The sequence below is a fragment of the Pogoniulus pusillus genome, chromosome 38 (assembly GCF_015220805.1).
Source record: "Pogoniulus pusillus isolate bPogPus1 chromosome 38, bPogPus1.pri, whole genome shotgun sequence".
Lineage (NCBI taxonomy): Eukaryota > Metazoa > Chordata > Aves > Piciformes > Lybiidae > Pogoniulus > Pogoniulus pusillus.
Window position 1 is genome coordinate 3,717,053 of NC_087301.1, and position 18,211 is coordinate 3,735,263.

The 18,211-nt window shown below is 52.3% G+C and overlaps 1 protein-coding gene across 2 annotated transcripts in view; it reads right to left on the reverse strand.

Annotated features, from left to right (window-relative positions):
* SORL1 (sortilin related receptor 1) overlaps nucleotides 1-18,211 on the reverse strand; it is a 62,451-nt gene that overhangs the window by 43,784 nt on the left and 456 nt on the right. For both annotated transcript variants that reach the window (XM_064173314.1, XM_064173313.1), the window contains exons 2-4: nucleotides 2,862-2,978; nucleotides 2,434-2,559; nucleotides 1,741-1,902 (exon numbers count right to left, since the gene is read on the reverse strand). In XM_064173314.1, the coding sequence (XP_064029384.1) occupies nucleotides 1,741-1,902; nucleotides 2,434-2,559; nucleotides 2,862-2,978 (405 nt within the window). The remainder of the gene's footprint in view (nucleotides 1-1,740; nucleotides 1,903-2,433; nucleotides 2,560-2,861; nucleotides 2,979-18,211) is intronic.

Genomic DNA, 18,211 nt, shown 5'->3' on the forward strand with positions numbered 1-18,211 from the left:
ACCCAACCTCTGGCAGCAGAAGCAGGCTGGACCTACATCTATCACAAAACTGTGATCTCCTTTGATGACTTCTCTTTACGTGGCAGCTGCCTGAAGGAACAGCAATCTTCCTAGCTGCAGGAGAATAACCCCAACAGGAAAAACTCCCTCTTAGTCTTCTGCAAGCATTTGCCACCCTCTGTCAATCCACCTGGCTCTGCATCAGCTCAGAAACAAAAATAACTTGTTCTGACACACTTGTGGAGCACCACAGCAAGGGTCAACATCTGAGTCTCCCCCTCAGAGGCCACCACAAGCCCAAGCACAGCGACGCACTGCTGCTGCAGATCCGCAGGCATTAGCTTGGCAAAGGTCAAGAGGAGAGACAGCATTGTTCATTGTGCCACCAAAAGCAGCAGCCACGAACATGCCAGTCCCCCTGCAGATCCCACCCCTCCAGAGGGCCACCTTCATGCCTGTTCTTTCCCAAGCACGATGGTGCCATCCAAGCTGCAATTTCTGCCTCTTTTTTGCAGCTCCGTGGACACAGCCAGACAGACTCCAGCCTCAACAGTCAGCCCAGCAGCCCACCCAGGGAAGGCACCACTCCCAGACACCTTTATCCCCCTGCAGAGGCATCAGCTGTGCCCAGCATGTACCCTGATGTGTACCCTGCTTGACTGCCTGATGTCCCCCACTGACATGCTGGGGGCAGCTGTTTCGTCCGCAGGCTTCGCTTGCGCTGCCTGTTGGAAGGTGCTGTAATTATTGCCAATCTTTACCCGGTAGCTCCAGGGGAAAAAGGAGTTTTGTTTTCAAGAGGCAGTTGGTTAAGCAAGACTCCAAGCCAAACCACATGCCCACATGAAATACTGCAGAGGTCAGGCCTGCCTCAGCTGCCAGCACTCGGCAGCGAGTTATGACCACAAGATCAATGTGGTCTGCAGCAGCCTGGATAAAGGACCAGCAGAAATGGAGGAAAAGGGAGAGGAAATGTTTGAGGTAGACATCCTGCAGGCACTTGATCCTCACCCCTCCAGACACCACAGAAAGCAGACTGACCCACAGGGGAAGTGTCCTAGATGATCTGGGACAGCTCTGCACATAGCAATCCAAGATCAGACACCATGAATGGCCAAAGCACAGATTCACAGACTGCACTGGGCTGGAAGGGACCCTCAAAGGGCATCTTGTCCAGCCCCCTCTGCAGTCAGCAGGGACACCTCAGACTAGAGACACCTCAGGCTGCCCAGGGACACAGCAAGACTTGTCTTGAATGTGTGCAGGCACAGAGCCTCAGCCACATCCCTGGGCAACCTGTTCCAGGATTTCACCACTCTCACTGTGCAGAACTTCCTCCTGATGTCCAACCTAAATCTCCCCTGCTCCAGTTTGAAACCACTGCTCCTCATCTTATCACTCCAAGCCCTTCTGAGGAGTTACTCCCCAGCCTTCCTGTAAGTCCCCTTTAGATACTGAAATGCAGCTCCCCCCTAAAGCCTCCTCTCCATACTGAACAGCCCCAATTCTTTCAGCCTGTCTTCATAGCAGAGGTGCTCCAGCCCTCCGATCATCTTTGTGACCCCCCTCCAGCAAATCTATGTTTCTCTTGTCCCAAAGCACAAACCCAGGGGGTGCTGGTGCAAGGCAGGGTGGCTCTCAGCATGCCATAGGGACTGTGGAGAACGTAACAAGCCAGAAGGAATGCCACAGCAGGGCAGAGGCAGGATGCTGCTCTCCCACCTAAGCAGAAGCACTCACCTGTTTTTTAGGATGAGACCTGTCAAAGCCCAGCAGAAGGTTGGGGTTCCTGCTGTGCAGGAGCAGGTCTGCTGCTCTGAAGGGAATTGAGAAGCCCTGAATATTGTTGCAGAAGTCAGTGGTGATCCAGAGGTATGGGACAAAAGCATCCACGAAGATATACTGGGAAGAGAGGGACCAAGGAGGAAGAAGAGAAGCAGGCAGTCAGCCGCCTGGACAGAGCAGAGCTCAGGCCACTGTAACAAAGCAGCTGTCCTCGGAGGTGCCTTTGAGAGAACAAATTCTGCAGGAGAGATATTGGTCTGCCCCAGCCACCCCTTCTCTTGAGCATCAGAGAACCATGCAGGAGGTACAGCAGTACACCCACCACATTCCACTCTGCCCAGGGACCCCTGAGACAGCCCAAGGGGCTCTTCCATAAAGACAGAGGACCACACAAAAGTGACCTTCGGTGCCCATCTGCAGAATGGGTCTGTCCCTCCCCACTGCTACTTCCAACCCCCCTGCCACGGGCAGGGACACCTCCCACTAGAGCAGGTTGCTCAAGTCCTCATCCAAGGTGGCCTTGAACACCTTCCAGGGAGGGAACAACCATGACCTCTTTGGGCAACTACCTCCAGCGCCTCGGCACATTTAGTGTAGCGAATAAACTGAGGCTGCCCTGCAGAGAACCTGACCTGGGGCCAGCCTTACCCTCTTGTTGTCAGCTGGGCTGTGGTAGAACTGGGCAATGGCCACCTTGCTGCTGTTCCCCTCGCCAAAGCTGAACTTCTCTGAAATCTTCTTGAAACTCTTCCCATAGTCGTAGGACACATACACCTGCAAACAGAAACCCCAGCAGAGGCAGGAGAAAGCTCTGGGTTCCCTTCTGACAGACTTAGTCACAACTCAGCAAACTAAAAGGGGAGGAAGCCTTAGAGATGGCCTAAGCCAGCCCCTTGGGGCTCGAACCCATGGGGTAGCACAGAAGATATTAAATGAGGGTTTTTTGCTCCCAGCTCCAAACCCTTGGGCCTTTCTTTCTCAGAGAAAGGCAGGCTGCAGCTCAGCAGCCACTGACACTGCACCTGGCAGGGAAGCAGAGCAGGCACCCCAGGACAGTGCCAGGTTAGGTTACTTACGTCGCTGTTTTTGGGCCCCAGCAATGAGAGGCTGTCCCTGGCCAGTGCCACGATCACGTTGCTCTTCTCTCCAGCCCAGTGAACGACCATCTGATTGTGGGAGTCATTGAGGCTGACCTGCAACACCAAGGGAAAGGGCATCCTGACCACAGCCTGGCCCACAGGGACAGCCAGAGAGCAAACGCCAGCTCCCATCACCCCTCCTCAGAAATCCACGCACTGTGGGGAGACCTGTTCAAACCAGGGGCAGAAGTTAAAACAGCCCAGCAGGCAAACAGCAAAGGAGCACTCTGTGCTCAGCCTATCCACACCCTGGAGGGGCTGAGGGAAGTGTTTGTGGGCATACTCGAGGTGAGCTGAGCCTCAGCCTGGAGTGCTGAAAGGCAACGCAAAGGCCCACAGCTATCAGATGTGTGCTAAGGGCTTTATCTTTCCACCTCCATCTTCCAAGGCTGCTGTGCCTTTGTCCCACTTCCATTGCTCCCTGCAGTCTCATTTAAAGCCTCCTCATTTAAAGCACAGCCAAGTAAACCAGTGACCACTCAGAGTAACAGGGCTTGGAAACCTCTGCCAATGTGACGGTGCCACCGAGCCAGGGCTGCCATCGCTTGTACTGAGAACACCACAAGGAGGTATGCAAGCACTCACTGCAAGCCAGCAGCTAAAGAGAAGGCTTCCCTGAGGGGCTGGCATGGCCCCACATAAAACAGCATCTCTCATGGACCTGTTAGCAAAATACATAGAATCAACCAGGTTGGAAGAGAGCTCCAAGCTCATCCAGTACAACCTAGCACCCAGCCCTATCCAGTCAACCAGACCATGGCACTAAGTGCCCCAGCCAGGCTTGGCTTCAACACCTCCAGGGATGGGGACTCCATCACCTCCCTGGGCAGCCCATTCCAATGCCAATCACTCTCTCTGACAACAACTCCCTCCTAACATCCAGACTAGACCTCCCCTGGCACAACTTGAGACTGTGTCCCCTTCTTCTGTTGCTGGGTGCCTGGCAGAAGAGCCCAACCCCACCTGGTTACAGCCTCCCTTCAGGTACAGAGCAATGAGGTCTGCCCTGAGCATCCTCTTCTCCAGGCTGCACACCTCCAGCTCCCTCAGCCTCTCCTCACAGGGCTGTGCTCCAGGCCATATGTGCTTAAAGGGGTGACTTTTCCCTTTATTCTTCCTCAAGGACATGGGATTCGGGGGACAATGAGAATGCAAACTAAAACCAAGGAGTGAGAAGCGACTGCAAATGCAGGCTGACCAGGTAAAGGGCCACAGGGAAACAATCACCTTTCTACAGTGACTTCTCTACACCAAAGAGACTTCTCTGCCCTGGTTTCCAGCACAAACACAGCCATATCCACCATTCCCTGTGCATCCACTGTGCCAGGCAGTGCTGGCTGCAAAGGACTTATTTCTATGGGGAACCTATTGCAGCACTGCCACGATGGGAGCCAAAGCTGCAGAGCCTCTGGACAAACACAGTGCCCAGAGCAACTGCTGCCCCTGAGGAGGGACAGGCAGCCTTGCCAGGCAAGCTGAGCAAAGTAGCTTGGCAGTGGCCATAGCTTGGCCGTGGATGGGCACTCGGATGGCTGCAGCAGTGGGTGTGTGTGCCTGGGCTCCACATGCCACAACAGCTCAGATGGTGGCTGGTAACCCCCAGGCTCATGGCCTTAGGAAGCTGCACAAATACAGCACTCATACCCCGTGGCTCCTGCTGACCCCAGGGTCAGTGAGGAGCTCTGCTCAGGGTAAGGAGCTTGGTTTAACCTCCAGCACTGACTGCTAAGTGCAACACTTGGGAAAACAAGGTCTTTATTCTGGGGCAGGGCTGGGGGGGAGCAAGTGAAGCAGAAGCTCTCAATCCCTCTTACACAACTGGCTCACACAAGGGGGAAAAAGGAAATAAATGAAAACGTGGCAGGGAGGCAGCAAGCAGCCCCCAGGGCCAGTGCCCCCCAGCTGCACCCCATCTGCCCTGCCAGGGAACCCCCCTGCGGGCAAACCCTGCTGTAGCAGCCGGAGAGCAAAGGCACCGAGATGTAGGTCAGGCAGCAGCAGCTACAGAGCAAGGCAGTGGTAGCCTTGCACAGCCGCCAGAGATGCCTGAGGCTGCAGGGACACAGGCGGGGAAGGGAGTGCTGATGCCCGCTGAGAGCCACCGAACAGCCTCCAGCCTGACACCCAGAGCAGCTCTCTGCTCCCAGCCCCAGTGCCCCTCCTTCTAACGCAGAGTATCCCCATCCCAACCTCCTCCGTGGGTATCAGCACCTTCCACGGGTTCCCTGGGGATCAGGCTGCTGGCTTCAGGCCAGAGGCTGTGTTTAGGAGCCTGGCAAAGGTTTTGATGTGATCAGGTGGGGAGGGGGCAAGTGAAGGGGAGGGAGTCCATCACTCTGCATTCAGAGACAGACAGGCAAGCAACCCTGCCCAGCCTCCCCTCCTCAGGAAAGCTGCTCCAGATGGAGATCTTCTGCTCCCCACAAGCAAAGCCAAGGTCCAGGTGTGACAGACCTGCCCTGCACACACCCTGCCCAGCTGCCCTCAGCCAACAGGGGGTTGTTACCATCTCGGTGGAAATTTCAGCAGCACTGCTGTTGTGTTTACTGCAAGAAATCCAACACTAAGGCAGCTTCAAACCCAGACAAACCACGGGAGACTCTTGTGCCTTGCATTAACCTCAGCAAGAAACCTCTATGGGCTTTTTCCCCACAAGCCAAAAGAGACACCAAACCCCCTCCTCAGAGCAAGGAGATCTAGGAAATGTAGCAAAAGCCACAGCCCAGGGCCACCATGTTTGGGCTCAGAGAAGCCAGCTCAGTCTCCATACTCAGAAGGAGCCATTCAACCTCAGGCAGCCTAATTATCACAGAGTCCCAGCATGAAGACCAGCGTGGCCATGAACAAGGTTTGGCTTCCTGGCTTCCCCCACAGTGCTGGAGGTTGTGATATGCAGGAGGTTTAGCAGTAGCTAAAGACTCCTAGAGCACATCTTACTAAGGGGTGTAAAGGAAGCAGAGCTGCCAGAAGGATGCTTTAAGTCCCCCGAGAAGGGCTCCTGTAGCATCACCTTAGGTTCAGGACCCTCACGCATTTGTCTCTGCCAGTTCCCAGCATGGAGCTTTGTGGGAACCTGAAGGGCTCAGGGGGTGAAAAGGAGGATCCCAGTCCTCCCTGTCCATGCAGCAGCACCTGCTGTCCCATCGACCAGGCTGCTTAGCTTTGCAACACAACTATCATCACCGACACCAGCAACCCTGTCTGCTGCTGGGGCGAGGCGCATCTGGCAGGAGCTCAATGTCACAGACTCCTCTGCCTCCCCTAAGGGGTGAAACCTTCCTCAGGAACTGGTTTAACTTAAGTAGGGGCAATGTTGGAAAGAGCATTTAGCATAAATTCCCCTTAATGGGGAAGTGTTTTGGTCTTTGCCAAGTGATTAAGTGTATATGAAATATGCATGAAATTCTAATTTGTCCTCCTAATAGGTGAGACGCCAAAGGAAGTCTAAGAGGGGAGAGCTGGAGCCAAGATGCAGCAGAGGCTGCCTCTGTCTCTAGTTCATGAAGTTAATGCTGCTAGCCTTGCTCACACTCTATGTTTAATTTTTGTAGCAGCCTCATCCAAGGAAGAAATGAATACCCTGCAGAAATGGGGTGAGAAGACAGCCCCTGGCACTGCCTTCCCATGGGAGCACACTCCAGAGAGCATGAGCTCCCTCGTGGCTTAAAGGGATGAGGCTGGGAAGGAGAATGTTGTCTGGATGCAGAGTGCTGCACTGAGACAGCAGCACTGCCTCGCCAAGGGGATGGCCACGAGCAGGAGAGCAGACCCAAGTGTGCAGCATGAGGAGATGGGAAGCGAGAAGTGCCTCAAATCTCTTGGCACCTGCAACACCTAAGCACCAGCTCCCCTTCCTACCACAGCTTCTCAGTTGTTTATCCAGCACTGAGAAGCCAAGGCAGGGATTTGGTTGCCAGGCTTGGCAGAGGTGCCTTGCCCCTTGCCTGTGACAAACTGCAGCTTTAGAGAAAGGCTTTCAAATGGTGCAGCCTGGCCAGGAGATGAGTGACTCTGGCTTGACCACCTCACTGCATAGCTACTCGTGTGGCTGCTGGCAGGCTAGCACAGCAGTATCTCAGGTCTCCCTGTCACCAGAGCACTCCAAATCCCAGCCTTTGAGCCACCATCGAGGCTGAGCTGCTCTGCGTGGGAAGCGTGACCCGCGGGTGCAGCAGTGCCACAGTGAGCTGCGAGGAGCCACGGGCACAGATGCTGCATCTGCTGCCTCGGAACACAGCCTGGCACCTGCACGCAGAGACGGCCATCAGGACAGCACCAGGAGCTGTTCCTGGCACTGAGTGGGCTTGGGAACCAACTGCATACACCAGTGGATTTGCTTGGTCAAAAAATAATGCTTCTGGGCCACAGCTCAACTCCGGTGTTTGCTATTCATCAGGGGTGAGATTTGATGCTGTAAAGTTGAGAGTGTGCAGAACAAGGACTCCTTAAGGTTCATGCATGTGTTTTCCTCTCCTGGTTATGAAACTGAAAGTGGAGAGCTTGCAAACAAGCATAGCTCTTAGGCACTTCTCATAGAATCCTAGAATGGCTTGGGTTGGAAAGGGTTTTAAAGATCATTTAGCTCCAACCCTGACAGCCATGGGCAGGGACACCTTCCACTACAGCAGGCTGCTCAAGGCCTCCTCTAACCTGGCCTTCAACACCTCCAGAGAGGGGGCATCTGCAGCCTCCCTGGGCAACCTATTCCAGAGTCTCACCACCTTCACTGGAAAGAATCTCTTTGTAATATCCAGTCTAAACATATTCTCTCCCAGCTCAAAGCCATTCCAATTCATCCTATGAGTACAAGCCCCTGCAAACAGTCCCTCCCCTCCTTTCTTGTAAGCCACCCTCTGGCACTGGAAGGCCAAGTTATAGTTCATAGGTTATTACTAAGGCTCATTAAGTCATAGAATCAACCATGCTGGAAGAGACCTCCAAGATCATAGAATCAACCAGGTTGGAAGAGACCTCCAAGATCATCCAGTCCAACCTATCCCCCAGCCCTATCCAGTCAATTAGACCATGGCACTAAGTGCCTCATCCAGGCTTTTCTTGAAGACCTCCAGGGACGGTGCCTCCACCACCTCCCTGGGCAGCCCATTCCAATGTCCAGTCCAACCCATCACCCAGCCCCATCCACTCAACTAGACCATGGCACCAAGTGCCTCATCCAAGTCAGGATACAGGAGAGCAATGAGCCTCTGTGGCTTCCAAAACTGTCAACAATTCACCATCAACTTGGACCTTGGCTTGAAGGCTACCAGGAGATGCTTGCAGAAGAGGAATTGCTGAACACTGTACACCCAGCAGAGAGGGGGAACGAGGATGGAGCTACTGCCGAAAGGAGTCAGAAGCAAAGCTACATCTTGGTTAGCACATGGCTTTGAAGAAAAGGTGCTCTCACCAGGCTCCTCATCATTCCAGCTCTCTGGAAGCCACAGTGGACAAGCCAGGCTTCTGCGTCCCCGTTTCCTGTGCCTCCCCCCGGCAAGGCTTACGCAATAGCCTGGCATCACGGATGAGTCGAGTGTCACGAGTGGCTACTGCGCTCCCGGCACGCCACGTTCCCCATGCTCCCACTAAAGCTTCATTACCCTACCTTCTGCTCCGCTCCCGAGCATCTGTTTCTAGCCCTGCCATGGTATTTTGAAATACAGCCTGTGCCTGCCGTTACGCTGCTTGTGGCTTGGACTGCAAATGCCAGGGTCTGAAATCACTGATACGCAACACGGGTGACTCATTTCAGAGAGTGCCAGGCCCATGGTAATTCTGTTAATACTGAAATCATCTGCTTGCAGGGCTGTTTAATATCTGCTACCACCAACAGAGCTCTCTGGTAACTGGTGCCGTTAGGAGAAAGAAAAAGGGGAAAGGGGGGGAAGATCAGGGTCAGGAGAGGAGCCTTGGTTAATGCAGACATGAGCAGGCTGTGCTGCAAGAAGGTCCCCGAGATGACAGCGTCTTCTAAATTGATGGGAGCAGGAAGCAGGGGAGGAGGGGTCACAGGGAATCGAGGCTGCCCCAGCAACGATGAAAGTCACTCCCCCATAAGCAAGGCACAGAGGAAGGCTGCAGAGAAGGTCTAAAGCACTGCCAGTGAAGCGTGTCATGAGCTAGTCATTAGAGCTACAGAAAGCCTGAGCGATGCCCCTGGGACACTGCAATGCTTGCTCAGTCCAATAGCAGGATCTGTGAGGAGCCTGCCAAAGGGTAAACAATGAATAAAAACACAAACACCTCTCCTGGCTGCCATGGTGCCAGGAGCAGGAACAGTGTGGCATACAGGGACCTGTCTCTCCTGGCAAGCTTGGGTGCAAACTCAAGTATCGAGAGCAGGGAACCTTTCCAGGGTGGCCAGGAAAGGGGCAGGGATGCAAGAGGTAGACACAGCAGTGGGGAAGGGCATCTGCCAGCCAGAGAAGGAATTAAAAACATGAGGGTCCAGCAGCCCATGCCCAGAAGGTTAAAGCCTAATCTGGGAAGGTCTCTGCTGAGTTGGCAAACTAGGTCAAAATTAAGCACGGTTCAGTTGCAACGCAGCGTGACTGCTGTCTCTGTTCACATAACTGGATGGCATTTACCCTGTCAAGCACGTTCCTATCTGGAGGAAGAAAAGCTCTGTGCCAGTTTGCCAGCTGTGATGAGAGGGAGCTATGATGGGCTCTCTACCTGGCCTCAGAAGAAGAGAAGCTTCAGCTCCCTTCACTCAGGGACTATGCCCCCCCTGTGCTAACAGTATTTGCAAGCAGCACAACCCAGGTCTAGCACAAGGGCCGGGGTGACCAGCACAGCTGCCTGCCAAGGCCCCGTTCATGCTAGCAAGGGGAGGGCACTCACCTCTGGGGAGCACTTGGCTTTCTCAGTACTCTGCAAGCGTGCTGTGCCACAGACCTAGAGATGCTAACATCCCCCACACGAAGTCATCACTGTGAGGTTATGTAAAAGGCAGACGTTCTTTCTGCCTGTCTTGAAAAGCTTCCTTCTCAGATAAAGATCACTGAGCAGCAGCGTGGTGTGGGTTTTAATCTAAAGCAGGCTGAGGCAGCATGTGGTACTCCAAGTGACAGCAGCTGAGGAGGAGGTCATCTTAGGTCTTCATCAGCGCAGAGGGATAAGGAGTGTCAAGGTCAAGCAGGTGTGCTGCTAACAAGGACATGAAAACAATGAAAGTCTGGTCCCTTACCTCAAAGGTAGGGCAGGTTACCAGCAGGAAACAGGAAGCCTGAGAGCAACTGTGCTAGTTTGAAACTAGCTAGAATGTTTTGGCAAGAAGGATAAGATCAGAGGCTATGAAAGGGAAACAACAGTGACATCCACTCATAGGCTTGCTGAGATGTTTAAGAACAAGAGTATAAACACAGATAAGGCATTAGGCAGTTTAGGCACAGCCTGGGCTTTGAGCTGCATTTCTCTCTTACCTCACCCTCCATCTCTCTGACTAATCCACTTCCCTCCTAACACCCCTGGCCAACCCTCCATTCTTCCTTGGGGCACAAGGCAATGTCTGGGGTAAGGCAGAGGGATATTAGAAGGTGAAAGGACAGTTGGGAGCCCCTCCTGGGGACTCAGGTTTCTGGGAGGGCTGTTGTGTTTCTCTATTACCTTTTAGCTTGTGTATTTCTGTATATAAATGTATATACTGTAAACCTGTGCTTGTGTATTGTGCTAAGCTGTAAATAATAAGCTCCATTCAATTTCCAGAGCCAGCTGAGTCTAGTCTGGGTGATTTCCAAAGTGAGGAGGAGGGCAAGTAAGGCCCAAACCACCACATCCTTTTATTTTGGCGCCCAACATGGGGCAAAAATAATTTTGAGTGGTTGTCAATTAATCCTGGGAATCAGAATGAAGCTAATGAAGCTGATTTACTTAGTGGGGGCTACTGCGTGGCCTATCTTCTGCTTTCTGGTGTATAATTGAGCTAAAACTCAGATTGGTTACTTTTTGTTTGATTTAATTTTGAAGAAGATTAAAATCAAGGATTACATCCATTTTTTTGGAGCTGGGGGGATTTCATCCTTGGATGTATTTGGTTTAACCCTACTGAGTCTTTTATCAGTAACATTACAGGTAATGTTTCTTCTTCTGCTGCTTTGTCCACAGCTTTAATGAGAGTAACTTTGCCTAAGATCCAGGTACCTGACCCTTGTTCTGAATTGTATTAATGTGAGACTGTGGTATTTCTGTCCTGTGTGATCTTAGGTCTTACAATTTTTGATTTCATATTAATTATGCCATTATGTAAGAGAAACTCAAGTGTGATGCCCTTAAGGAGCCAGAAAAAAAAAGGGCATCCTTGAGTAAAGATAAAAAGCATCTAAACAATGCTAGCTCAGAGGGAGAGCAAGGGTGGGGCACCACTGCACCTCCTCCCCTAGATTCTGGGAAAGCTGCCCATGTCCCAGGTAGTAACAATAACATGGCAAAAACCCAGGAACAGAGAGAGCAGCTCAAGCCCAAGATGTCCCTTCAGCCAATTCAACTCCTCAGGCAGCAATGATCCCTAGCCCTGCACCAGATTCGAACTCACAGGCCTCAGGTCAGACCCCCAGTAATTCTGACCCACTAGAGGGAACCTCAGCCCAGTTCTTCCTGGTGCCAGCCAAAGCCTGGGCTAAGATGAAACATTTGACAAAGAGTGAGTCAAAAGAGGACTTAGGGGAGGGGACCTCTGGTGCACAAGAGAAGGAAGAGGAGATTTATGGTCTTTGAGATTTGGCCAACATACTCAGATCTCAGTACTCTGATGAGAGGGGCATTGTGAGGTTGGCTGCCAGGAAAGAGGATGGCTCCGAGGAGTTTAAGAGTGCTCTTAGGAAAGTTTTGTTTCTAGGCCAGGGACAACCAGAACAATAAGAGGAAGAGGAGAAGGATGACATCCAGGATTCCAACAATCCCCTCAGAGAGGTCAGGGAAGTTAGAAAGGAATACTCAAGGTGAGCCAATCCTGAGCTGTCTGGTGAGATGCCATACTATCAGTACAAATGCCCTACAGGTAAGAGACAAGTCTGCCAGGCAGCTAGGGCCACTCACCAAGGAGAGTGGAGTGGACAAATACCTAGCAAGTCCTCTTGGTAAGGTTAGCTTGTGGACACACCTCCTGTTGATGTGGCTATGAGATATCCTTCCCGAGATGATCTGCCATGGGCTGCCAAGAAGTGGAACACCATTGAGCAGGGAATTAAGCTTCTGGAGGAGTTTGCTGTGAAGGAAGTGCTTTATGGTGATTATGGCACACATGAGCCTGATAACATTCCTCTTGGAACAGGTCTCATGAAGAAGCTGGTTAAGCTTGCTCCTTCATCCTATGCTAACATCTTGGCTAGCAGGTTTCTATCAAGGAGTGATAATGGAAGGTCTTTCACCACTGGTGAATTCACTGACCAGCTCAGCCAGGTAGAGGACAGCTTGTCACATTCTGCCCTAGTCTCTGCCATAAACACTATGAGTACAGAGATGAAAGAGATAAAGGATGACATTAAAGATAGCATGAGAGAACTGAAGGAGGATCTTAAAACCTCCATTTCCAATCTGGTAAAGGATACCATCCCTGCATCTTCTGAATGGGTGCATGTTTCTGCCATCAGGAATAGATGCCCACCTCCTGCAAGACAATTCCAGCCCAGGAGGAGACAAACTGCACCCAGACAGCAGCAATCACTTGCGTCACTGTGGATAATTCCACGTGACCAATACGGTGAGAACATGAACAAGTGAGATGGTAAACCTACTTCAGCTCTTCCAAAGAGAGTCAGGGAACTGCAGAGTGGCAGAAACAGAGGCAGCAATGCCAGAAAAGTAGCTGTCACTTCTTCAGCTCCTGAGAGCAACTGCAATTGTTCCAACAATTGCAATTTCTCTCACAACACCAATCACTGTGTACACCCCACAGGCCATGTTCAGCATTAGGGGTGCCCTGCCTCCAGCCAGGAGGAGGAAAGGGATAGTGGAGAGAACCAAATCTATTGGAATGTATTCATTAGGTGGCCTGGCAGTTCAAAAGTTCAGAAATACAGGGCTTTAGTTGACACAGGTGCTCAGTGTACTTTATTGCCATCCAATTGCAAAGGGACAGTGTCTATCACTATTTTTGGAATCACTGGTGGATCTCAAGAGTTAACTAAGTTGCAGGCTGAGATTAGTTTAACTGGTAAAGAGTGGAAGAAACATAACTATTGTAACTGGTCCTGATGCACCTTGCATTCTGGGAATTGACTTTTTGAGACAAGGTTGTTTCAAAGATCCTAAGGGTCACAAATGGGTTTTTGGATTAGCATCTGTAGAGATTGAGGATGGTAAATTGAAAATGTCCATTAGGCCTGAACTTTCAGATGAATTTGACATCCTGTTGCAAGCAGGTTTTGCCATCAAGAGAGACAAGGTCAAAGGACCTGCCAGAGAAATTCAGTGTCTGGGAGTGCGGTGGCAGGATGGTCACTGTCACATTCCACAGGATGACATCAACAAAGTCTCCACTGTGGCAGTTCCCACCAGTAAGAAGGACACTCTCTCTTTCTTGGGTGCAGTGGGATTTTGGAGACTACACATTCCTGGTTTCAGTCAGATTGTCAAACCTCTGCACGATGTGACTTGTAAGAGAAACAACTGCAAGTGGGGACCTGAACAGCAAGCAGCCTTTGAGCAGATCAAGCGAGAAGTAGTCCATGCAGTGGGCTTGGGACCTGTGCGATCTGGTCCAGACATTAAGAACATTCTGTACACAGCTGCCAGTGACAATGTCCACCTTGGAGCCTTTGGCAGAGAGCTCCAAATGAGACACGTGGTCAGCCACTTGGTTTCTGGGGTGGCAGCTACAGAAGTTCAGAGGCAAATTACACCCCAACAGAGAGAGATACTAGCAGCCTATAAAGGAGTGAAAGCAGCTTCTGAAGTGACTGGAATTGAGTCACAATTGCTTTTAGCTCCCAGATTGCCAGTTCTACATTGGATGTTCAAAGGCAAAGGTTCATCACCACATCATGCCACAGAAGCCACCTGCTCTAAATGGATGGCTTTGATAACCCAACGAGCATGAATGGGGAATCTTGATCGACCTGGTCTGGTGGAGGTGACCAGGTGCTGAGATGTGTAAGAACAAAAGTATAAACACAGATAAGGCATTAGGCAGTTTGGGCACAGCCTGGGCTTTGAGCTGCATTTCTCTTAAACCTCACCCTCTGTCTCTCCAATCAATCCACTTGCTTCCTAACCCACCTGGCCAACCCTCCATTCTTCCTTGGGGCACAAGGCAACATCTGGGTTTAAGGTAGAGGGGTGGGAGAAGGTGGAAGGGCAGTTGGGAGCCTCTCCTGGGGATTCAGGTTTCTGGGAGGGCTGCTGTGTTTCTGTACTACCTTTTAGCTTGTATATTTATGTATATAACTGTATATACTGTAAATATCTGCTTGTGTATTGTGCTAAGCTGTAAATAATAAGCTTCATTCAATTTCCAGAGCCAGCTGAGTCTAGTCTGGGTGAGTTCCAAAGTATGGGGGGGTGGGTAACACCCAAACCACCACAGCAACGAGGGAGGTCTCACCCCGGAAGGAAGAGAGATGAGCTGCTGTTTGGGCAAGAGATAACATCTGTTCAAGGGATAGATAGGAAGGCATAGAGGCAACAGCTGTGCACAGGTCAGAAGCATGGGGAAAGGCTCAGGGTGACAGCACAGAGGGTGAGCTCAGCACCACAGCTAGATAAGAGGTGTTTTGTCCCTGTACAGTTTAAGGCAAAAGTTTCTTGTGCGTTGCACGCTTTGAGGAGGAGGTTTCAGATCAGCTCCTTCCAAAGAAGGGAAAGGGATGTCTGCAGATAAAGGTTAGATGTCCATGTCTGAACTAGTACCCAGCAGTGTAAATGCTCTCTGTAACTGTGACCTTCTCCTGTGCCCCTCAGGACTGGCAGATGGAGGATGGCCTCCTGCCCCAGTGCTTCTCCTCACTGTCATAGTTACAACACAGTGCTCCTGAGACAGCCAACCCCCAAGCTCACAGAAGACACTTCAAGCCAGGCCAGGCAGCCAAAGCAGCTACTTTTCTTTCCCTTCTTTGTCGCATAAAGTGAAGTCCTTGGAGGAGATGCAGTTCTAGACATCTGGTCTTCCCACAGCAGGGTATGGAATTTAAGTGGGATGGTGAGGACACAACCTAGAAATATCAGATCCTGGAGCCCAGTACCTGTGTCCAGGTCTGAGGAGGGTTCTGTGGGCAAAAGCCTGGAGGCTAACACGGGACAGAAGGGTGGGCTGCAGGTGCAGCCAGGAAGAGAAGGGCAAGGTGCAATGCTGCAGTTGCCAGAAGGGGCTTGGGGAGGACATCAGCCCCGCAGGGTGTAGGCAGCAGTTGTCTTGCCCTGGAGATGCTTCTCTGCCATTAGCAGTGTCCTAGAAAAGCCCTGTCACGTGTCGGTGCCCGCTTCATAGCAGTCTGCCCACTGTAACAGTCACCACCCCTGCAGAGGTGAGGGCTGTGCAAGGGAACAAAACCTGCTCTGTCTCAAAGCTGACAGTCTCTGGAGTCATGTGTTTGGTCTTTCAGTCAGCAAAGCCACAAAGACACAGGACTTTAGGCTACTCATCTTGTAGTTCCCTGAGGTTCTCAGCATGCTTTGCTGTAGCCACAGATGCAGGCCTGCCCAGCAAGGGTGCAGTTGGTGGTAAGGATCTGGATGAGGAATCCCTAGCGGTGTTCCAGGCTTGTGTCTTTGGTGTCTAGGGCTTTCAGCATGTTGCTGATGGTGCTGAATAAGCCGTGTTTTGCTCCCCAAGAGCCACAAAGGGTTTGGACTTTCTGCCTCTCCTCGCCCCTGCCTGATGAGATGCACCTCTCCCTCTCCATTCCCACAGCAAACTCAGCCATGGTGGTGACAGGCAGCACCAACCTCTCATGCCACGATTTCCTTCACCTCTCATCTGAGCCTGGCCTCTTAGCTGTCCCACGAGGCCATGCTGGGACCACGGCTGAGAGCTGTGGAAAGGCAGGGAGTTTTGTGGCACGAGCCAGCACGTAGCATATGGCTGAGTGACCTGCCAAATGCCCAGGAGCAGGGTGCATCCCGGCTGAGGCACTGCAGTGGCATGGCACTGGAATGCTCCAAGTGCTGCCCCTTATGATGATATCCTTAACAGCAGAGCACTTTCCTGACTGCATGATATCCTGCTGGTATTAGAGCAGCAGAGACCAGGGGGAGGGGAACTGTCAGGTGCTTGTGATGAGGCACAAGACCCCTGAGCATCATATTGCACAGCCTCTGAACTTCCCAGGCATTAGTAATTGAGTGTGGTCAGATCTGTAACGCAGGCTAGGACATTGACACTTAGTGCCGTGGTTTAGTTAATTAGAGGGGTTAGGTGATAGGTTGGACTTGATGATCACAGAGTTCTTTTCCAACTTGGTTGATTCTGTGACATACTGGCTCCCTCTTGTCCTTTTTATTAAGGCAGATCCTGATTTAAAGCACTGTAGTGCTCGGGAGAAAGTGGAACTGTTGTTTAGTGCAAATAAACTCTTCCTGCTGGCACCCAGTGTCTGGGCTTCAAAATCTGTGTGTCTCGCCCTAAAGCAGTGGAGGGGGCTGGGGTTTGCACACTACCCTGAAACTGTGTGCCACGGTGCCAGGGAGAGTGACTCCACTTTTCCAGGCACACCCCCTCTGAAAGCTTAAGGCAATGAGAAAAGACTAAAAGGTGGCAAACTAAAACTCTTGCTGTTCCAGACAGCACCAGGGTTACCGCACCCTCTCAGATCTGTGGCTACATGTCCAGGCAACAGAGGCTGCTCCTGCCAAAGCTCTCTACCTGACCCAGGCAGGTGGGTTGGATGAAAGCCACCGGGAGATGGAAGGGGAAGTGCTACAAATGCCTTTCTTTAGATGAGAGACAAGTGTCATGTTTTTTTCCAAACTAGGGTAGCTATGTTATGCTAAAAACAGCCAATGTTGAGGAGGTAGAGCAGGCAAAGCAGATTTCAAGAGCACTAGGAATAGCTTTTCCCATTCTCTAGAGAAGAACAGGAATGGGACTCTGGGAGCAGCACCAGCCACACACATGCCCTTCCAACAGCTCCAGAGCCAGCTTGCCTTATGGCTGGTTCTCTCTCAGCCTACAAATAGCAATTACAGGGCACCCATAAAGGAAAGCACTAGCTGAGGAGGCAAACACAGATGGCACTGAGGGCTTGAAAGCCTGCCTCATCCCACCATGGGCTGCCCCCCTCCATCCCTCCAGCAGTTTCTGGTGCACAGGCAGCAGAAGCAAGGAGGGGACCAGCACAGGCTGGTCCCCTCCAGCAGTTTTTTGGGGCACATGATGGGGCACTGGCAGCATAAGAAAGGAGGATCAAGTGGGGCAACACAGCAGGTAGTTAAAAAATAAAGCAGACTCTTTAAGGGTGATGCCTTCCAAAGCAGGCACCTGGGCAGCCCAAATATAATTCCTCATCACCCCTGCAGGGATTGCTGTCTGGAAGAGAGGTGTCAAGGGGTACCCTTATGATCCTGCCTGCACAACTTGCAAGTGAATTAAGCCCAGGCAGGGATGCTGCTGGTTCAAAAGCAGCAGTTTCTGTATTTTCCTGTGGTGAGCAGCTCCTCTACCCTTCTTTTCAAGGGGCAATGGAGGATGGATCAGACGTGTACGGAGGAGCCCTGCTTACAGAGAAGGGCACATTGCCCCACAGACGGTAATGCCTTCAACCAGAAGCCAGCTCCCTCATTTTAGCTTCCCAGAGTAGAAACGCTCCACGCGAGCGCCTCTAGGTGCGGGGCTGCTGCCCTCCCAGCCGGAGGGATTCGCTTTCCCATGCGGTGAGCTGCGCGAAGGGGACCGCTCGTTGGCCGTGCCCTTGGCCGCCCGGCAGCTACCGCTGCTCATCTTGCCCCCGCAAGCACAAACCCAGACACGCCACAGTGCCGCTAGTCTGAGGTGGCTCCGGGGGACACAGGAAGAGCGGAGTGCAGGCGCTGCGCAGCAGCTCCTCACCTCTAGATGCCTGCCGCTCTGCGCGGGGCAAGTTGCGTGTGGCTAACAAGCTGTTAGACGTAGCCAGGGCTGCCCCGGCAGCACCGCGCTGGCCAGCCGCTGCCGGCCGTCCCTTCCCCGCCGCGGGGATGCCTGCCGTGCCCACGCGGGACCCGCTCGAAGCCCCGCAAGGCGCGGAAGTTCTTTTCCGCGCAGCGTGTGTCCAACCCGCCCCCAACCCTGCAGCAGACCCCCGGGGGGCTGCAACGCGTCGCGCCGACGCCGAGGCCGACTCCCGCTCGCAGCACCGGGGACGGGAGGGGAGACCCCG